Source organism: Leptonychotes weddellii, chromosome 12, assembly GCF_054177405.1.
Source record: "Leptonychotes weddellii isolate Sample4059 chromosome 12, ASM5417740v2, whole genome shotgun sequence".
Lineage (NCBI taxonomy): Eukaryota > Metazoa > Chordata > Mammalia > Carnivora > Phocidae > Leptonychotes > Leptonychotes weddellii.
In genome coordinates, this window is record NC_138380.1 from 37,573,848 (window position 1) to 37,593,911 (window position 20,064).

Sequence of the window (20,064 nt, forward strand, 5' to 3'; positions counted from 1 at the left end):
TCTATTTTTGTGTGTGGTGTAAGGAAATGGTCCAGTTTCATTCTTCTGCATGTGGCTGTCCAATTTTCCCAACACCATTTGTTGAAGAGACTGTCTTTTTGCCATTGGACATTCTTTCCTGCTTTGTCAAAGATTAGTTGACCATAGAAGGCAAAGCCCATTTCTATCTTCAATAATAGGTTGTATACTAATCACACCATACCATCTTAAATTTTAAGATCCTTGTTTCCTTGTTTTTGTTTTTATCATCAGTTTAACAACATAATTGTTTACAGAGATAAAAAAATTAAGATCTGTATTTTAAATACTTTAAAGAGTCTGTTTATAAAAGGACTTTTCTGGCCTGTGAAATTCTATGTATCCATACATGGTCAAATAGAAAGAAGAAGGAAACATATGGAAGAGATCCAGAAAACTTAACTGTAAACTAGTGCCATTCACAGTATCTGACTGTATCCTGTCATCTGGTTTTGCAAGTATCCTCATGGGATCCATGGAAAACAAATTAGTTCAAGTCCAGGAATTTCAAACTTTTCTTAAGAAATCTATTCCAAATGGCCACTTTCCCATGCACTTTACTTAAGCAGGTCACATCAGCATATTTTATGGCATCACTCAAAGTTCTCTAAGATTAAATGCATAATTTAATACTGAAGGAATCAATCAAGGGTATTTTCAATTATATGTTTCTCTCTGAAAAATAAAACTACAGCCCATTATATTGTTTATGTATAATTAATTTACTGAGGCCTCTTTTGGACTCCTAGTTCCCAGAAATCCAAGACACTCTTTTTTCTAATGTTGTTCCGTTTTTCAATCTGAAAAAAAAATTAAACCTTCGGTGTTTCCATAGCTTCATTTCTTTCATTTTCAAAAGACCGTTAGAAGTTTTATAACCTAATGTTTAAGAGCTACTTGTTAAGTAGAAAGTGTTACTTAATTAACTATATTAAATTTCAAGGAGAGGGTTAAAGTTTTCTGTCAGGAGCTTACCCCTCTACCCAAACTTGTTCAGGAGGTGGCATTACAGCCAAAGCTCTACAGGAACTTGGGACAACAGAGACTTAAACAGCCTGAGATATTCCACTTAGCTCAAAGACAAAAACTAGTTTGATTATTTAATGCCTGATAATTAAATAAGTTAGATAGATATTTAAGATAAATAAATATAAGATATATAATATCTATATTAAATACTTAAATACTTCATTATGTTCCACAAGAAACTAAGAAGCAATGACCAATAGTAGAATCGTTATGCCTAAAGATTATTTCCTTCTAATCAAGACCCTGATCTTGTTTATTAAGAAAGCTGATCCAGGGACGCCTGGGTGGTTCAGCCAGTTAAGCGTCTGCCTTTGGCTCAGGTCATGATCCAAGGGTCTGGGATCGAGTCCCGAATCGGGCTCCTTGCTCATAGGGAGCCTGCTTCTCCTTCTACCCCTCCCCCGCTACAAATCACTACACCTCATTTCCCCTGACTCCTTACACTGAGATCTTAAGTTCCTTGTCCCTTTCATGTTCTATTAGCAAACCCCCTCCTAAACCCTTTACTTCTTTTTCCTTTCCAGCTCAGATATCTTTCTGTTCCACAAAATTCATGAACTTTAATTTGACAGGAATTTCCCTGCTATCCAATAATCCTTCTATGTGCTCACTAGTCTCATGCCTCTCTCATGGCTCTTCTCTACCCTACTGTCACCATGCTCAGCAAAGTACCTCATCTCTATATGAAGACAAGAGCATCCCCAATTTGTTTGAAGCAACAGTCTTTCCTTCTATTCAGTGGAATAGATCCCTTTCTTCACAAGGAAGTTGGTTTAGTCAGAGGAGAATAAGCCAAAATCGGAAAAGTGTAGGAAACAGGTTATAGAGAGGGATGGGGGCAAGTCTTATACGGTCTCCTAGATATTATAAGGACTTTGGCCTTGCTCTGAGACTGTAAAAGAAGACTCTCACTGCTTTGTTAAAAAGATTGGGATGGTGGCCAAGGATCATGTCAGAGAGACGAATTAGGAGGTTATTGTAATAATCTAGGCAGAGAGATAATGGAGCCCTGCATATGAGCAGTACAAGAAAGGAGGATTCTGGATATATTGTGAAAGTAGAGGTAACAGGATTTGTTGATGGGACTGCCTGTGGATTTAGAGAAAGGGAGTTAAGGATGGCTCCAAGTTTTCTGGTCTGAGCAACTGGTTTAGGGTAGACAGTACCATATAGTCTATCAGTATTTTTAATAAATTTGTTTGGCAAATTAATTTTTGGCATAAGGACTTCTAGGGGACGGATTTTTGTTGAACTGACCTAGAACCAATTCTTAATATAAATCTTATTCCTCATAAATACTTTTTATCTTTTGGTATTTATATTTTCTTTTCTGAAAGGCATTAAAAAATTATAAAAGTATGTTCACTGTATAAAATTGAGAAGATAAAAGGAAAAATATTCAGTCTCACAATATGGAGAATCACTGATGATAATATGATAATGAATCCTATTTAATATCCTTTTTACAACATGTGGACCTTGACAGAACACACACAGTTGTAACTACATTACAAGCAATCTCTCATTATTTAAGCAAATACTTTGCTACAGAGTATGACAGGTTAGATTTCTATATGTTGAATTCCTAAAATTGCAAGTGTTGATACTTTCATGTGTTCAGGCACTGATAAAAATCACTGCATGGATGAATTAAGAAAGCTAGAATATTGTTTTTTTGTCTTTATTAAGCAAAGTAAAATTAAACATGGTAAGGTACAAAATTTTCATGAGTTAATTTGCTTCCTTCCATCATCCACTCAGCAGTAGTTTATTGGAATTTCAAGTTTAATATTTAAAGGGAAGTCCTTACCCTTGAGTCCAGACTGCAAATTCAAACCTAACAAGCAATAGCAAACACCATGTATGTACTATTTGAGATTTAAAAAGTAAAACAAAAAAAATCCCTTCCTGTAAGTATCCCTTACTAGTCAGCATCAGCTGAATCAGCCCCTTATTGCTTATAGAGGGATTTTTTATGTTATTTTAACTATTTTCACATATTAATAATTATGATGAAGAGATGACTTCACTGATCAAATCATTTTGTCCTCGTTTTGTCTAAATTGCCTAGGTGGGAAACTATCTCCGTTTGTAGGATTTTTAAAGGAAAAGGTTAAAAAAAAAAAAAAGAAAACCAAAAACCTGTTGGATGAAACATTATTAAAAAGGGACATGCAGTAAAGGAAAGCTAATCCACCTATTAAGAACTGGTTAACCTATGAAACTAGCTTATATTAAATATCAACAGTATAGAGACAGCATAATTTGACAGAATATACACTAAACCAGACCACTCAGATTTGTATCCAGTTCTGTCACTCTAACTACGTGATCTCAGGGATATGACCATGTCCGTACCTCAATTTCCACATATGTAAAATGGCGGTAATAGTACCACTTGCCTCATAAAATTGTTCTAAGAATTAAATAAGTTAATGCACGTAAACTGCTTGGAATAGTACCTGGAAGATGCTAATGACTTACTAATGCAAGCCTGGAGTTACACTATATGCCAGAACTACAAAGAGGACTCAGAATAACTTTCTCACCAGCAGTAATTACCAAGAACACTACTGGCAGGTACATGACCATTAAGATCTAACATATTTTAGACTAAATATTTTTTTTTTTTTTAGATTTTATTTATTTGAGAGAGAGAGCATGAGTAGGGTAAAGGGCAGAGGGAGAAGCAGACTCCCCGCTGAGCAGGGAGCCCAACAGAGGGCTCGATCCTGGGACTCCAGGATCGTGACCTGACCTAAAGGCAGATGCTTAACCAACTGAGTCACCCAGGTGCCCCTAGACTAAATATTCTTGAACTTGGGAATCTATACTGTGGGATTTCTTTAACATTTCTACATACATAGTTTACTTATCTTGAATTTAAATACCTAAATTAAAAAATTAAAAGTTCCTCTTCTTGCTTAGGGTTAAAATATCCAACACTGATCACGAAATAAATAAGCAATGTAGTGTCAAGGTTTTAGAATACATTTTTGCAAGTAATTTGAAATTTCAAGCTCTATGAAGGATACAAAAAAATTCCTAAAACAGAGAAAAACTTTAAAAAAAAGACAAAATACTCACTTGACAAAATTACTTCTTTAAGAATTTAATTACTAAACTGCACCTTGCAGTTTGATATGAGTTTCTGCCCAGAATTTCCAGACTTTCCTTCCACCTTGTGCACTAGAATAATCACTACCAATCCTTCAAATCCACCTCCAGCCTGAATAAAGCCTGCTCCAGCAAGAACTATTCACTCCCTTCCTCTCTGCTTATGTGCTATGTATTACTACTGCACCAATCTACTAACAATTTTTCAATTAATAGTTTAGAGGAGTGCTGTCTAACAAAAATGTAATGTGAGCCACGTAAGTAATTTAAAACTTTTCAGTAGCCACTTTAAAAAGTAATAAAAGGTGAAATTAATGTATTTTATTTAATACAATATAACCAAAATATTATCACTGCGAAGTGTAATCAATATAAAAAATTAGTAATAAGATCTTTTATATTCTTTTTCATCACATACTAAATTGTCAAAATCTGGGATGTATTTTATATTTGCATAACATCTCCATTTGGACTACCCACATTTTAAGAGCTTAACAGACACATATGGCTACTGGCTACTGTATTACACAGTGCAGATCTGGAGCCTAGAGCATTCTGTCATTTGAAGTGTGGTCTATGGGTCAGCAGCATCAGCATCACCTAAAATTTTTCAGGAATGCAGAATCTCAGCCCATCTCAGATTAAACTAACTAGAACAGGAACTAAATTTAACAAGCTGATCTGAACACACATTAAAGACTGAGAAGTACTAAATTAGACTACACATATCTTGGGAGCCTTAACGAATTCCAACTGCCATTCATCTATCATATGGGCCTATGCCACTGAGTAATATAGAACACTGTATTTAAATTAATTAATAAATTAAATTAATGGCTTTTCTGCAAATCATGTTTTCTCCACACTGTCCATTACTGCATTCTCCAACAGTGGAAATACATCTGTACTACCCAAAATGGTAGCCATTGGCCACATATGTCTATTGAGGACTTGAAATGTGACTGGTGTAACTGAGAAACTAAATTTTAAATTTTATTTGCTTTTAACTTATTCAAACTTAATAGCTAAATATGGCAAGTAGCTACCATGTTGGACAGTATAACTCTAGGGGTATTATTTATTACATATAATCTCTAGGAGGGTCCTAAGGACAAATTTAGAAGGTTCTAGTCAAGATAATTCCTCTAATTACCTGTGCTCACCCTCTCTCTTTTTAACATCAATCAGGTTTACCATTTTATAGCGGATGAGGCCAAATACAAACCTATCTCCAGGGAAGCATAATAAAAGTATTAGCATGTGTTTTGTGTGAACATTACCCCAGCTTATCATCAATTAACAATACTAATGTACATACCTGTACAGTCTTTTTTATTCTATGGGATGGACCTGGATACTCTGGAGAATACAAATCTGTGAGGAATAATGAGTTGATTAATGTTGACTTCCCGAGTCCAGATTCACCTAAAAGAAATGGGGGAGGAAAAATGTGTTAAACTCGGCCACTTTATCAATCTTAAATATTCAACCAATACCATAATCAAACTTGCTTTATACAAGTAATTCTTGATGGAACAAAGAAGTGACATTAGAAAACATACTATAAAGACTCCCTATTAGAATAAGTTCTTTGGGGCGCCTGGGTGGCTCAGTTGGTTAAGCGACTGCCTTCGGCTCAGGTCATGATCCTGGAGTCCCGGGATCAAGTCCCACATTGGGCTCCCTGCTCAGCTGGGGGTCTGCTTCTCCCTCTGACCCTCTTCCCTCTCGTGCTCTCTGTCTCTCATTCTCTCTCAAATAAATAAATAAAATCTTAAAAAAAAAAAGAATAAGTTCTTTGTCCTCCTTTTCTTATAAAATTAGACTCATGCTTCCAAGGAATCTTTTTAGCTTTTTAACTCTACAATCTGTGCTCTTTAAAAGTAATGTATCTAATTCTAGATACATCTAGATAAAAGTATTGTATCTAAAATCTAATGCAATAGTCTCCATTTTTAACAGTAATGTATTCCTAGAGACCAAAGTTAGTTATGAAAGAAACACCCAAGTTTGGATATATATTGCTACTTCAGTGAAATAAAACATAAAAGTTAGGTGTAAACATTTATTATAGTCAATAATTAATGAATGACCAAAAAAAAGAAATCATGCAACTATAAAAAGAAATCTGCTGATAAAAGAAGAAAAATTAATCACAATGCATCTCAGTATAAAAGTGAACCACAAAGTACTTCCAATTTATTCACCCATGTATCAATCAGCTTAAGTATAAAGGGTACCTTTCCATAAACCAAATTCCAAAAACATCAGAGGTAATTACTTTTTATGGTGCTTCTGATTAAGGTAAGAGGTAGGAATGGAAGAAGGTAGAACACAATTTCCACTAAGATGCACATACTCTTCTTTAACCCTCTATGTCAAGTTTAGTACAACATACCAAATATATAATTTTTACCAAAATATAAATAGCTTCAAGATATACATAATATAAAGCTAAATAAATTAAAAATCTTAACTATAATTATCAATTAATATAGCACAGGATTAAAGAATCTAGTTATTGTTAATAGTTCAGTTGGTTTAATAGGTACCTCTAGCCTAAATAACTGATGTCACAATATTAACATTACCATTTCTGTCTAGGTTGAGTTCTTTCTCTTTATATTGGCTCTCAAGAAAGTTAAGATCCATACTAGGTTGTCATGGCTTACCCCTTTGAATGAGGGGCTGTCACTTTTTTCTAGATGTAAAAATTCCAGAAATTTCTAGGACAAAGGAAAATAAATTATAGGTTCTTCATACCTACTTCTTTCTTAACTCTTATGTACTGAATAAAGGAGTAAAGACTGGAATAAAACCCAAGCCTGTGGGGATAATCAGAAATACCTAGGCCTTGCAGACACTGCTGCCCTAGACCCACCCTGCTGTCTAGCCACGGTCAACCCCACCATGTTCTTCGACATTGCTGTGGGCTGCATCTCCTCCAGGCTGTTTGCAGACAAAGTTCCAAAGACAGCAGAGAACTTTCATGGCCTGAACACTGGGAAGAAAGGATTTGGTTCTAAAGGTCCCTGCCTTCACAGGATTATTTCAGGATTTATGTGCCAGGGTGGTGACTTCACATGCCATATAGCACTGGCAGGAAGTCCATTTACAGGGAGAAATCTGATGATGAGAATTTCATCCTGAAGCACAGGGTCTGGCGGCTTGTCCATGGCAAATGCTGGAACCAACACAAATGCTTCCCAGTTTTTCATCCACACTGTCAACACTGAGTGGCTGAATAGCATGCATGTGGTCTTTGGCCAGGTGAAAGAGGGCATGAATACTATGGAAGCCATGGAGTGCTTTGGGTCCAGGAATGGCAAGACCAGCGAGATCACCATTGCTGACTGTGGACAAATCAATAAATTTGACTTGTGTTTTATTTAAAAAAAAAAAAAAAAGGGAGAGAGAGAGAAGAAAAAGATCTACAATATTTTCATTTAGAAGCATAAATGAAAAATTTGAGTATCTGTAAAAATATTTTGGGATGTCAAATGTAAAAGTACACTAAATTCAAAAATTAACACTGTACTGACTAAAAGTATGTTTAGAGACCTTATTTTATTTAACTTTTTTTTTTTTTTTTTTTTTTGTGGTACAGGGTAGAAGAACAAGAGAAAGCAGGACAAAATGAAAGGTATGACAAAGGGGAAAAAAGCCCGAAAGGCAACACATCAAAATGTTAATAGTGGTTACTACAGAGTAGAACTGTAGGTAAGATTTTTTTTTTTCCTTAGCTTTCTACATTTGTGTGTGCTCTAAATTTCCTTCACTAACTTTATTTTATTTTTATAATTTAAAAAGCATTCTTGAGTGACATCAGCAAAATGACTAAGAAATTCCAAGCCCTCACAGAAACATCAAAAACGACTAGAAACTGGCTGAATTAACCTTATAGGAGCTTTGGAAAAAGTCAAAGATTTACAGCACCAAACAAATGCCCAGTCAAGAAAATGCCATGAACAACAAAGTTCAGGTCATTTTCATTTGTTCTTCCCCTATTCTCTATATGGTATGTCTGGGACTCAAGGAGACAGCAACCCAGTTCCATATTCTTCCCTCAAACCAGACGGAATAGGGCGGACTTTACTTAAAACAGATTCTAACTTCTCTAGGATCTGCCAGAAGGACTGGTCTGTCTTATCTAACTGGGATTTTTTTTTTTTTTTTAAGATTTTATTTATTTGACAGGAGAAACACAGCGAGAGAGGGAACACAAGCACGGAGAGTGGGAGAGGGAGAAGCAGGCTTCCCGCCGAGCAGAGAGCCCAATGTGGGGCTTGATCCCAGGACCCTGGGACCACGACCTGAGCCAAAGGCAGATGCTTAATGACTGAGCCACCCAGGCGCCGCTTGTCTAACTGGGATTTTAGGTGGAAGAAGCACTGAACACCAATGGTGAAAGCTGAAGGGGAACTAGAAACCCACAGATGCCTGGAGAAGAAAATTGAGTGGATAGATATACAGTAGACACCTGAGGCCCTAAGGAGAAGCTCGAGTGAGACCCTTTGGAGAATTAAGACATTCAAAAGCAGCCATGTACACATGGGGAACTGAGAAATTCACACACAGACCCAGGCCAAACTTTCACTGCAGGCTGATCTCTAGGCTCATAACATACCCAGCGAATCATCAGATGACTGCCCTGACATTTGGAAGTCTGCAAAGATGGGAAAGGTGACTGTTTTTCCAAATGCACATTTTTCAACAAAAAAATCACAAAGCATGCAAAGAAACAGAAAAAGCCTATAGAAAGGAACAAAACAAATTCCCAGAAACCATCCCTGAAGCAGTACAAATATTGGATTTACCTAGATGAGGACTTTAAAATACCTGTCTTAAATATATTCAAAGAGCTAAAGGAAAAAAAGGACAAAGAAGTACTGGAAATCAGGAAAACAATGTAACACAAGAATATCAAGAAATTGTAAAAAGGAATGAAACAAAATTCTGGAGATGAAAAATACAATTGAATTGAGAAATCTGCCAAAGAGGTTCAACAGCAGAACTGAGCAGGCTGAAGAAAGAATCCGTAAACTTGAGGACAGGACCTTTAAAATTGTTGAGTCTACGGATCAGAAAGAAAAAAGAATGTAAACACAGCCTAAGGGATTTGTGGGACACCAGCAACTGGACCAGTATATACATTATGGAAGTTTCAGAAAAAGAAGAATGAGAAAGGATCAAAGAGATTAAAGAGAAAAAAATTTTTCCAAATTTGATGAAAAGACATAAAACTAAAATCCAAGAATCTCAACAAACTCCTAGCAGGATAAACCCATGGTGACCCACACCAAGACACAAACTGAAGAAAGACAAAGAAAAGAGAGAATTCTGAAAGTAGCAAGAGAAAAGCAACATAACACAAAGAAGGAATCCTCAATAAGATTTCAACCAATTTCTCAGCAGAAAACTTGGAGGCCTGATGGCAGTGTGATGATACAACTGTCAAATGAGAATTCTGTATCTGGCAAAACTGTGCTTAGAAACTGAAGTAGAAATTAAAATACTCCCAGATAAACAAAAACTAAGGAGATTCATTATCACTACACATGCTCTATAAGAAATGCTGAAGGGATTACTTCAGGAAGAAAGGACCCTAGACAGTAACTCAAAGCCATGTGAAAATATAAAGATCTCCAGTAAAGGTAAATACATGAACAAATATACAAACCGGTATTATTTTAATTTTGGTTTGTTAACTCCATTTTATATTTTCTGTAAGATTTAAAAAAACAAATGAATAACAAATAGTTATAAATCTGTTAATAAGTACAAAATGTTTAAAGACAGTTTGTGACATCAATAATAAAAAGTGGGGGAGGGGCTATCTATGAATAGTTTATGTATGCAATTAAAGTTAGGTTGGTATAAATTCAAATTAGATTACTGTAACTTAGGATGTTATATGTAATCTCTATAACCACAAAGAAAATATCTAAATAATATACAGAAAAAGGAAAGGAGAAAGGGAATCAAAACGTGACACTACAAAAAAATCAACTGAACACAAAAGAAGGTAGTAAAGGAGGAAATGGATATACAAAAGCTTAAGACATACAGAAAATAATAAAATGACTAAAGTTAAGTTCTTCATTATCAGTAATTACATGTAGGTGGATTAAACTCCCCAAAGGCAGACTGCCAGAACTACTAAAAAAAAACATGATCAAACTGTATGCTACCTAGAAGACACACACAGAGGTTGAAAGTAAAAGGATAAAAAATATTTTCCGTGCAAGTAGTAACCAAAAAAAGGTGAGATGGCTATACTATTATCAGACAAAACAGACTTAAGTCAAAAACTGCTACAAAAAAAAGATATTCTATATAGATAAAAAGTTATTCATGAAGTAAACATTAGAATTATATACATATATACACCAAACACCAAAGCTCCAAAATATATGAAGCAAACTGACAGAATTGAGGGGGAAAATAGACGGTTTACAATAATAGTTGAAGACTTCAATACTCTACTTTCAATAATGGATAGAAGAACCAGACAGAAGGCAAACAAGAGAACTTGAACAACACTATAAAACAGACAAAACACTACATCCAACATCAGAACACATTTTTCTCAAGTGCACATGAAGCACGTTCTAAAACTGACCATAAAACAAACAAGTCATAATCAAAAACCTCCTCAAAAAAGAAAAGTCTTTAGACCAGATGGCATTATCAGTGAACCATACCATACATTTATATCATAATTAACACCAATCTTCTTAAACTCTTCTAAGAAACTGAAGAGAGAACATTTACGAACTCATTGTATTAGGTCAGCATTACCGTGATACCAAAGCCAGACAAAAACACAAGAAAATTATAATCTAACATCCCTGATGAATACTGATGCAAATATCCTCAAAAAGTATTAACAAACATAATTCGGGCACCTAGGTGGCTCAGTCGGTTAAGTGTCTGTCTTCAGCTCAGGTCATAGTCCCAGGGTTCTGGGATCAAGCCCCATGTTGGGCTCCCTGCTCAGCGGGAAGCCTCTCCCTTTGCCTGCCACTCCCCCTGCTTGTGCTCTTCCCCCTCCACCATCAAATAAATAAATAAAATCTTTTAAAAAAACACAAAACATAATTCAACAGCAAACATTATTAGAAGAATTATACACCATGACAAAGTCGGACTTACTCCTGGAATGCAAGGATAGTTCAACATTCAAAAATCAATATAATATACCACATTAATCTAATGAAGGGAGAAAAAGCAAATGATCATCTCAAGTGATGCAGAAATACCTTTGACAAAATTCAACACCCTATCATAATAAAAAAAAATTCTATAAACTACAGTAAGAAGGAAACTACCTCACTATAATAAAGACCATATATAAAAAAAACCACAGCTAACACCATAGTCAATAGTAAAAGACTGAAGGTTTTTCCTCTAAGATCAGGAACAAGACAAAGATGTTCACCTTCAACTCTTCCATTCAACACAGTTGTCAGAGCAATTTGGCAAAAAAAAAAAACACCCAAATTGGAAAGGAAGAAGTAAAACTATCTCTGTTCACAGATGATTCAATCTTATAGGTAGAAAACCCTAAAGATTCCACAAAAATACTGTTAGAACTAATAAATGAATTGAGCAAAGTTGCAGGATACAAAATCAATACACAAAAACCATTTGCATTTCTATACATAAACAATGAACAATACCAAATGGAAATTAAGAAGACAATTCTATTTACAACAGTATGAAAAAGAATAAAGTACTTATTAATAAACCTAACCAAGGAGGCTAATGACTTGTACACTGAAACTATAAAACATCACTGCAAGAAATTTTAAAAGACCCAAATAAATGGAAACACAACCAGTTTTCATGGGGTGGAAGGATTAATACTGCTATAATGTCAATATTACCTAAAGTGATCTACAGATTCAACTCACTCCTTACCAAAATCCCAAAAAACTTTTTTTTTTTTTTTTGGTAGTAATAGAAAAAAACCATCCTAAAGATCATATAGAACCTTAAGGGACCCCAAATAGCCAAAACAATCTTGAAAAAGAAAGTTGGAGAACTCACTTGCTGATTTCAAAACTTACTAAAAAGATACAAAACAGTGTGGTGGTAGTATAAAGACAGACATATAAAACAGTGAAATAAAATAGTCCAGAAATAAAATCTTTATATAAATGCTGAAATGATTTTTGACAAGGGTGGCAAAACCATTCAGTGGGGAGAGGACAGTCTTTGCAATAAGTGATGCTGGTTAAAGTGAATATCCACATGCAGAAGAATCAAGTTGGATCCATCCCTTACATCATAACAAAATTTAACTCAAACTGGATCAAAGGTAAAACTATAAAACTCTGAAAACACAGGGGGAAAGCTTTTATGACACTGGATTTGGCAATGATTTCTTGAACCTTTCCTTGAATCATGATGGCAGCAAAAGGAAATTAAACAAATGGACCATCAAAATTAAAACCTCTGTGCATCAAAGGGCACCATCAGACACACAACGGAAGGTATCTGCGTATCATAAATATAAGGGATTAACAGTCACAGTATGTAAAAGACTGCTACAATTCAAAAACAAAAAAATCCAAACAACCCAATTTAAATATGGGCAAAGGTCTTGGCTAGACATTTCTTCAAAGACAACACACAAACAGCTAATAAACACATTAAAAGACACTGAAGAGGCTGGGTGGCTCAGTTGGTTAAGTGTCTGCCTTTGGCTCAGGTCATGATCTCAGAGTCCTGGGATCAAGCCCCACGTTGGGCTCCCTGCTCAATGGGGAGTCTCCTTCTCCCTCTCCCACTGCCCCTGCCCCTTGCTCATTCTCTGTCAAATAAATAAAATCTTTAAAAAAAAAAAAGATGCTCAGCATTACTAGTCATCAGGAAAATGCAAATCAAAACCACAATGATATCACTTCAAATCCATTAGTATGGCTATTAGCAAAAAAACAACCAAATCAAAAACAGAAAAAAAATATTGGTGAGGATGTACAAATCGAAACCCAATGGCATTCTGGTGGGAATGTTAAATGGTACAGCCAATGTGGAAAATGGTATGACAACCCCTCAATATTTAAACATAGGATTACCATATGATCCAACAATTCTATTTCTGGCATATATCCAGAAGAACTGAAAGCAGAGAACTGAACAGACATATGCATACCAATGTGCACAGTAGGATTATTCACAATTAAAAGGTGGAAACCCAAATGCTCATCAACAGATGCAAGGGACAAAACAAAAGGTGTAAACAACCCACATGACCATCAACAGACAAGTAGATAAACAAAGTATAGTATATATATACACTGAAATATTATTCGCCCTTAAAAAAGAAATTCTGATATATACTACAACAGGGATGAACCCTGAACACATCACAGTAAGTGAAATTAAAGAGACACAGTAGGATAACTATCATATGACTCCACTTACATGAGGTACCTGGAAGAGTCAAATTCATAGGAACAGAAAGTAGAATAGTGGTTACCAGGGACTAGGGAGAATGGAGAGTTATTATTTAAAGGGTGTGGAGTTTCAGTTTGGGCTGATGAAAAAGTTCTAGAGATCAATAGCGGTGACAGCTGCACCATAGTGTGAAAGAACTTAATGCCGCTAACAGTAACAAGAATGGGGTAAATGGCATGAGTTAATTGCTGAAGCTCTACTTCCATGTTTGAAGTTTTTAATATCAAAAGTAAATACATATGTGTATATATATTTTTTATCTATTTTATAGTTCAACTATTAAATTTTATAAGCCCTGATGTTTGTATAATTCAGTAATAAAAAGTAAAGGTAATTTTTCCTTAAATATCTTCCAAATAATTCCTTCAATTCTCAAAATAATCTGTTACCAGTTCAATGTGTATATTTCCATGCTTTCTTTTACACATAAAAATATAAATATATATATGAAGGGATTAAATATACACACAGAAATAAAAATTGACTCATTACATGCATTTTATACTGTAACTTCCTTTTTTCAAAAGGTAACATATCATGGCCATCCTTTTCAATCAAAACACATTGAGCTACCTTATTCTTAATAGGTATCAAATACTCTACACTATAGACATAATTTATTCATCCCTTCCTTTTAATGTACATATTTTCTATTTTTTGTTCCTACAAATAATGCTATAAAAAAACCAAGATTTATATCTTTATGTACTCTTAACTTGGATATTATATCTTTGTATACTGTTATTTCCATTTGCCACATTAAACTCTCAGAAATTAGATTCTGGATTCAAAGAATATGTATACTTTCAATTTTGATAAACAGATACTTTCTCCAAAAAGTTATAGCAATTAACTCGATGAAAAATGTATATATGAGAAACTCATATATGAAATCCATGAAGAATTGCACGATACTGAATATGAGATCCTTTGGGTGCACTGAATTTAAATTATGAACACAGAAGGAGAAATTACAGAGGACTGAAAAAAATTTTTTGGAGAAATGAGTAGAGATGTGGGACATGTTTTGGAAAAAGAGAAAGAACGTGGGACATGTTTTGGAAAAAGAGAAAGAATGTAGGATAAACATAAAGAAGAATAGCAAGGCTCCAAGGATTCTGGCAATATTGTGTCCAGTACCCAGGAGTCTAAAAATTTTTGAAAGCCTAAGAAACCAAGAGTCCTCTGACCCTCAGAGAAAAAAAGGGGTATGTTTTTTCTGAATGTGTAGTAAATGAGTTAACATCCCAATTTCCCCCCACTCAGTTTACATTACCTTTCCTTAGGACAGACTTTGTCACTGTACCTGCCAAACAATCTTTTGAGATAGTTACTTACCATTGAGGAAAAAGACCTCAGGGATGTTAAATGACTTGCGTAAGGTAATGTAGCACTTTAGTATTATAACTTACACTAAAGTCCACCCAACCTTCTTTCTTCCAAGTTCAAGTAATAAAGCTGGCTTAAGTATTTGGGAAAGAAATTTAACAACAGATATTCACAGAAAAGTGGTATTAAATTCCAAACATTTTTACCTACCGATTACGGTTCAGAAAGTTCCCTAGAGTTTAAATTAGGGTAAACTTCAAAAAACTTTAGAAATGTACAGGTTAAAAAATCCTAACTTTTCCACTTAATGGATGTGCAACCTTTACCATTGTATGCAATCTCTTGGCTCAGTATGCTTACCAGTAAAATGAAGAGAACACTACTTATTGAGTGGTGAGCACTAAAAGAAATAAAAATTAGCATCTAGTATACATTTTCTTCGTATAGTAATACTCAGGTTTTAAATTCAGAAAACTTCCTGTCCAAGTAGTCCAAATCAAGGTAACCTCTTTGTCACAAACGTGATTTGTTAATAAAACTAATTCCCTCAAAAATGGCTATCTTTAAAACATGATCACACACCAAAAAAATCAAATTTGAAACTGTTTTATAAATACCAACTAAAACCAACTTTTAAGTTTCCATAATTGTTAGCATTTCTATTTTAGGCTCCTTACTTCCCACTTTGATCTTCCTACCATATTACCCTGGAAAGGAATTTGATCAATTTCTTCAACTAAGTTTAAAAGGAGGTGGCCGTAAATTTCGTATTTGGAAATTGTATTGTCATAGCTGAATTAATACCTGTAAGTTTCTTTCCTCTTGTAGTATCATAAGGAAAAAAACAGAATGAAAAGTAATTATATCTCTATGTTTATAAGCTTGCCTTCAACCCTTCAACAAATGCTCACAGGAACTTATTTTATAGTTGGTAAATAAAATATATAAAGAAAACATATAATGAAGTTAAGTATATCCCTGATTCTAGAGATCTTAGGCTCATGATTTTCCTATTAAAGAATAAGACTACTGGCTTTTTGTTTTTGAGCAATTCTCGTTTTGGGAACAATGATCAAGACTGCTCCTTTAATTCTAAATAGCATGTATCTTGGGGCGCCTGGGTGGCTCAGTCGTTAAGCGTCTGCCTTCAGCTCAGGTCATGATCCTAGGGTCCTGGGATCGAGCCCTGCATCGGGTTCCCTGCTCCACGGGAAGCCTGCTTCTCCTTCTCCTACTCCCCCTGCTTGTGTTCCCGCTCTCGCTATCTCTGTCAAATAAATAAATCTTTAAAAAATAAATAAATAGCATGTATCTTATACTATTATAAAACTTCAAAATGCTGTCTGCTTTTTTATAATCACTAAAAATTCAGAAAATAACCTAACTATACTTTCACTTACGATTTTTTTTTCCCAGTGAATTTTTTTCTCTATCTTCATTGAAACTCCCATGATTCACTACATGAAGTAGTAGCTTGCATACTCTGAACTAAAACTTAGCTCTGGTCAATTTTTGACATGTCAGGCAGGAGGTATCTAAATAAGTTAACTGCCATCCATTCCTAGACAACTCACATTGAAATTAAAGCTTTAAGATTCAATTCATATGTAATGTCCCTGAAGGTTGGGTATAATAACAAAAGATGGCTTATTTTGCTTACAATCAAGATGAACATTTCAGGAAACTACCAACAGTTACAGAGGTTTAAAAAATGTCAGAGTAAATTATTAGTCAGTATACGGACAGAAGTAGCTGACCTTCAATTTAAAAGGAGTAAATTTCCTATTTGACAAATTATTCTGTATATTTTATATTCTTTTAGACTGATTTACAATGTAAACAATAACTATAGTAACTGGGTGATCTCTGTCAAAGTAAACACAACAAATAATATAGAGTATCATTTGGCCAAGGAAAAGAATTTCAGAATCCAGTTTAACATTGCTCACATATAACTGGTTTTTCTCTACCTCTCATCGTCCACATTTATGCCTGTAGTCATTTCTAAGTTTAGACTTATTTCTAAACTGTTCTAGGCAAAGTAAAATTTTTTTCATGAACTGCTCAATTTCTTTAATTCAGAGATACACATTCCCCCCATCAACATTTCTAAAAATGAACATTTCTTGTAGTCAAAATGTGTATTTACTGTACTTTTTTTTTCAGCATCTTTTTATTTTTTAATAATTTTTATTTTTTCATCACAATATGTGTATTCTTTAATCCCCATCTCATATTTCCCCCATCCCCCCACCCACCTCCTCTCTGGTACCATCAGTTTGTTCTCTAAGTTAACAGTCTATTTCTTGATTTGTCTTTTTTTCCCTTTACTCATTTGTTTTTTAAATCCCACATGTGAGTGAGATCATATGGTATTTGTTTTTCTCTGACTGACTTATTTCACTTAGCATTACACTTTCTAGCTCTAGCCATTAATGTTGCAAATGGCAGGGTTTCATTCTTTTTTATGGCTGAATAATAACATTCCATTATATATAAATATATAATTGTATAATAATATATATAATGGAATATTAGAATATAAAGAAGTACGGTATATAAATAAAAGTATATATATATATACATACACACATATACTTTCATATATATATGTACACACACACACTTTATCCATTCTTCTCTATCCATTCATCTATTGATGGATACTTGGGCTGCTTTCATAGTTAATAATGCCACTATAAACATAAGGATGAATCTATCCCTTTGAATTAGTGGTTTTGTATTTTTTGGGTAAAAACCCAATGTGCGATTACTGGATCATAAAGTAGTTCTTTTTTTTTTTTTTTTTTTTTTTTTTTTTTAATTCATGAGAGACAGAGCGAGAGAGAAAGGCAGAGGGAGAAGCAGGCTCCCAAGGAGCAGGGAGCCCGAAGCGGGACTCGATCCCAGGACCCTGAGATCATGACCTGAGCCGAAGGCAGACGCTTAACCATCTGAGCCACCCAGGCGCCCCAAAGTAGTTCTATTTTAAACTTTTTGAGGAACCTCCATACTATTCCCACAGTGGCGGCACCAATCTGCATGAGAATTCATGCAACAGTGCATGAGGATTCCTTTTTCTCCACATCTTCACCAACAGTTGTTGTTTCTCTTTTTTTTTTTTTTTAAAGATTTTATTTATTTATTTGACAGAGAGAGACAGCAAGAGAGGGAACACAAGCAGTGGGAGTGGGAGAGGGAGAAGCAGGTTTCCCGCCGAGCAGGGAGCCCGATGCAGGGCTTGATCCCAGGACCCGAGGATCATGACCTGAGCCGAAGGCAGACGCCCAACGACTGAGCCACCCAGGCGCCCCAGCAGTTGTTGTTTCTCATGTTTTTGATTTTACCCATGTTTTCGATTTTACCCATTATGTTTATTTTTACCCATGTTTTTGATTTTACCCATTTTGATTTTACCCAGTGATGGTATCTCATTGTGGTTTTGCCTTTTATTTCCCTGATGATGAGTGATGAGTATCTTTTCATGTGCCTGTTGGCCATCTGAATGTCTGTCTTCTTTGGAGAAATATCTGTTCATGTCTTCTGCCCATTTTTAATTAGATTATTTGTTTTTTGGTATTGAGTTCTATCAGTTCTTTAAATATTTTAGGTACTAATAATATTTTAGAAAAAAACCTGTTATTTTCAAATATCTTCTCCCATTCAGCAGGTTTGCTTTTTAGTTTTATTGGTAGTTTCCATCGCTGTTCAGAAACCTTATTTTGATGTAGTCCCAATAGTTTATTTTTGCTTTTGCTTCCCTTGCCTTGGGAGACACACCTAGGAAAATGTTGCTACGACCAATGTCAGAGATTCTTGCCTGTGCTCTCCTCAAGGATTTTTTATGGCTTCAGGTCTCACATTTAGGTCTTTAATTCATTTCTTCAATTCTAAATTCAAATTCATTTGAATTTATTTTTGTGTATGGAGAAAGAAAATGATCCAGTTTCATTCTTTTGCATGTTGCTGTCCAGTTTTCCCAACACCATTTGTTGAAGAGACGCTTTCCCATTGTATATTCATTCCTCCTTTGTTGAAGATTGATTGAGCATATAATTGTGGGCTTATTTCTGGGCTTTCTGTTCTATTCCATTGATCTATATGTCTATTTTTATGCCAGTACCATACAGTTTTAATTACTACCACTTTGTAATATAACTTGAAATCTGGGTTTGTGATACCTCCAGTTTTGTTTTTCTTTTTCAAGACTGCTTTCACTATTCGAGGTCTTTTGTGGTTCCATACAAATTTTAGGATTCTTTGTTCTAGTTCTATGAAAAATGCTGTTGGTATTTTGATAGGGATTGCATTAAATTTGTAGACTGCTTTGGGCAGTACAGACATTTTAACCATATTTGTTCTTCCAACCCACGAGCATGGAATGTTTCCATTTCTTTGCATTGTCTTGAATTTTTTTTTAATTTTTTTATTATGTTATGTTAATCACCATATATTACATCATTAATTTTTGATGTAGTGTTCCATGGTTCATTGTTTGCGTATAACACCCGGTGTTCCATTCAATACGTGTCCTTTTTAATACCCATCACCAGGCTAACCCATCCCCCACCCCCTCCCCTCTAAAACCCTCAGTTTGTTTCTCAGACTCCATAGTCTCTCATGGTTCGTCTCCCCCTCCAAATTCCCCCCCTTCATTCTTCCCTTCCTACTATCTTCTTTTTTTTTTTTAACATATAATGCATTATTTGTTTCAGAGATATAGGTCTGTGATTCAACAGTCTTACACAATTCACAGTGCTCACCATAGCACATACCCTCCCCAATGTCTATCACCCAGCCACCCCATCCCTCTCACCCCCCACCACTCCAGCAACCCTCAGTTTGTTTCCTGAGATTAAGAATTCCTCATATCAGTGAGATCATATGATACATGTCCTTCTCTGTTTGACTTATTTCGCTCAGCATAATACCCTCCAGTTGCATCCACATCATTGCAAACGGCAAGATTTCATTCCTTTTGATGGCTGCATAATATTCCATTGTATATATACACCACATCTTCTTTATCCATTCATCTGTCAATGCACATCTTGGCTCTTTCCATAGTTTGGCTATTGTGGACATTGCTGTTATAAACATCGGAGT

The 20,064-nt window shown here is 35.0% G+C and overlaps 1 protein-coding gene across 4 annotated transcripts in view; it reads right to left on the reverse strand.

Moving 5' to 3' along the window:
* SEPTIN7 (septin 7) overlaps positions 1–20,064 on the reverse strand; it is an 89,620-nt gene that overhangs the window by 24,881 nt on the left and 44,675 nt on the right. For 3 of the 4 annotated variants that reach the window (XM_081800276.1, XM_081800277.1, XM_081800274.1), the window contains one exon: positions 5,483–5,589. In XM_081800276.1, the coding sequence (XP_081656402.1) occupies positions 5,483–5,589 (107 nt within the window). Of the gene's footprint in view, positions 1–5,482; positions 5,590–6,755; positions 6,832–20,064 lie in introns of those variants that run through there. The other variant, XM_081800275.1, reaches the window with a different exon arrangement.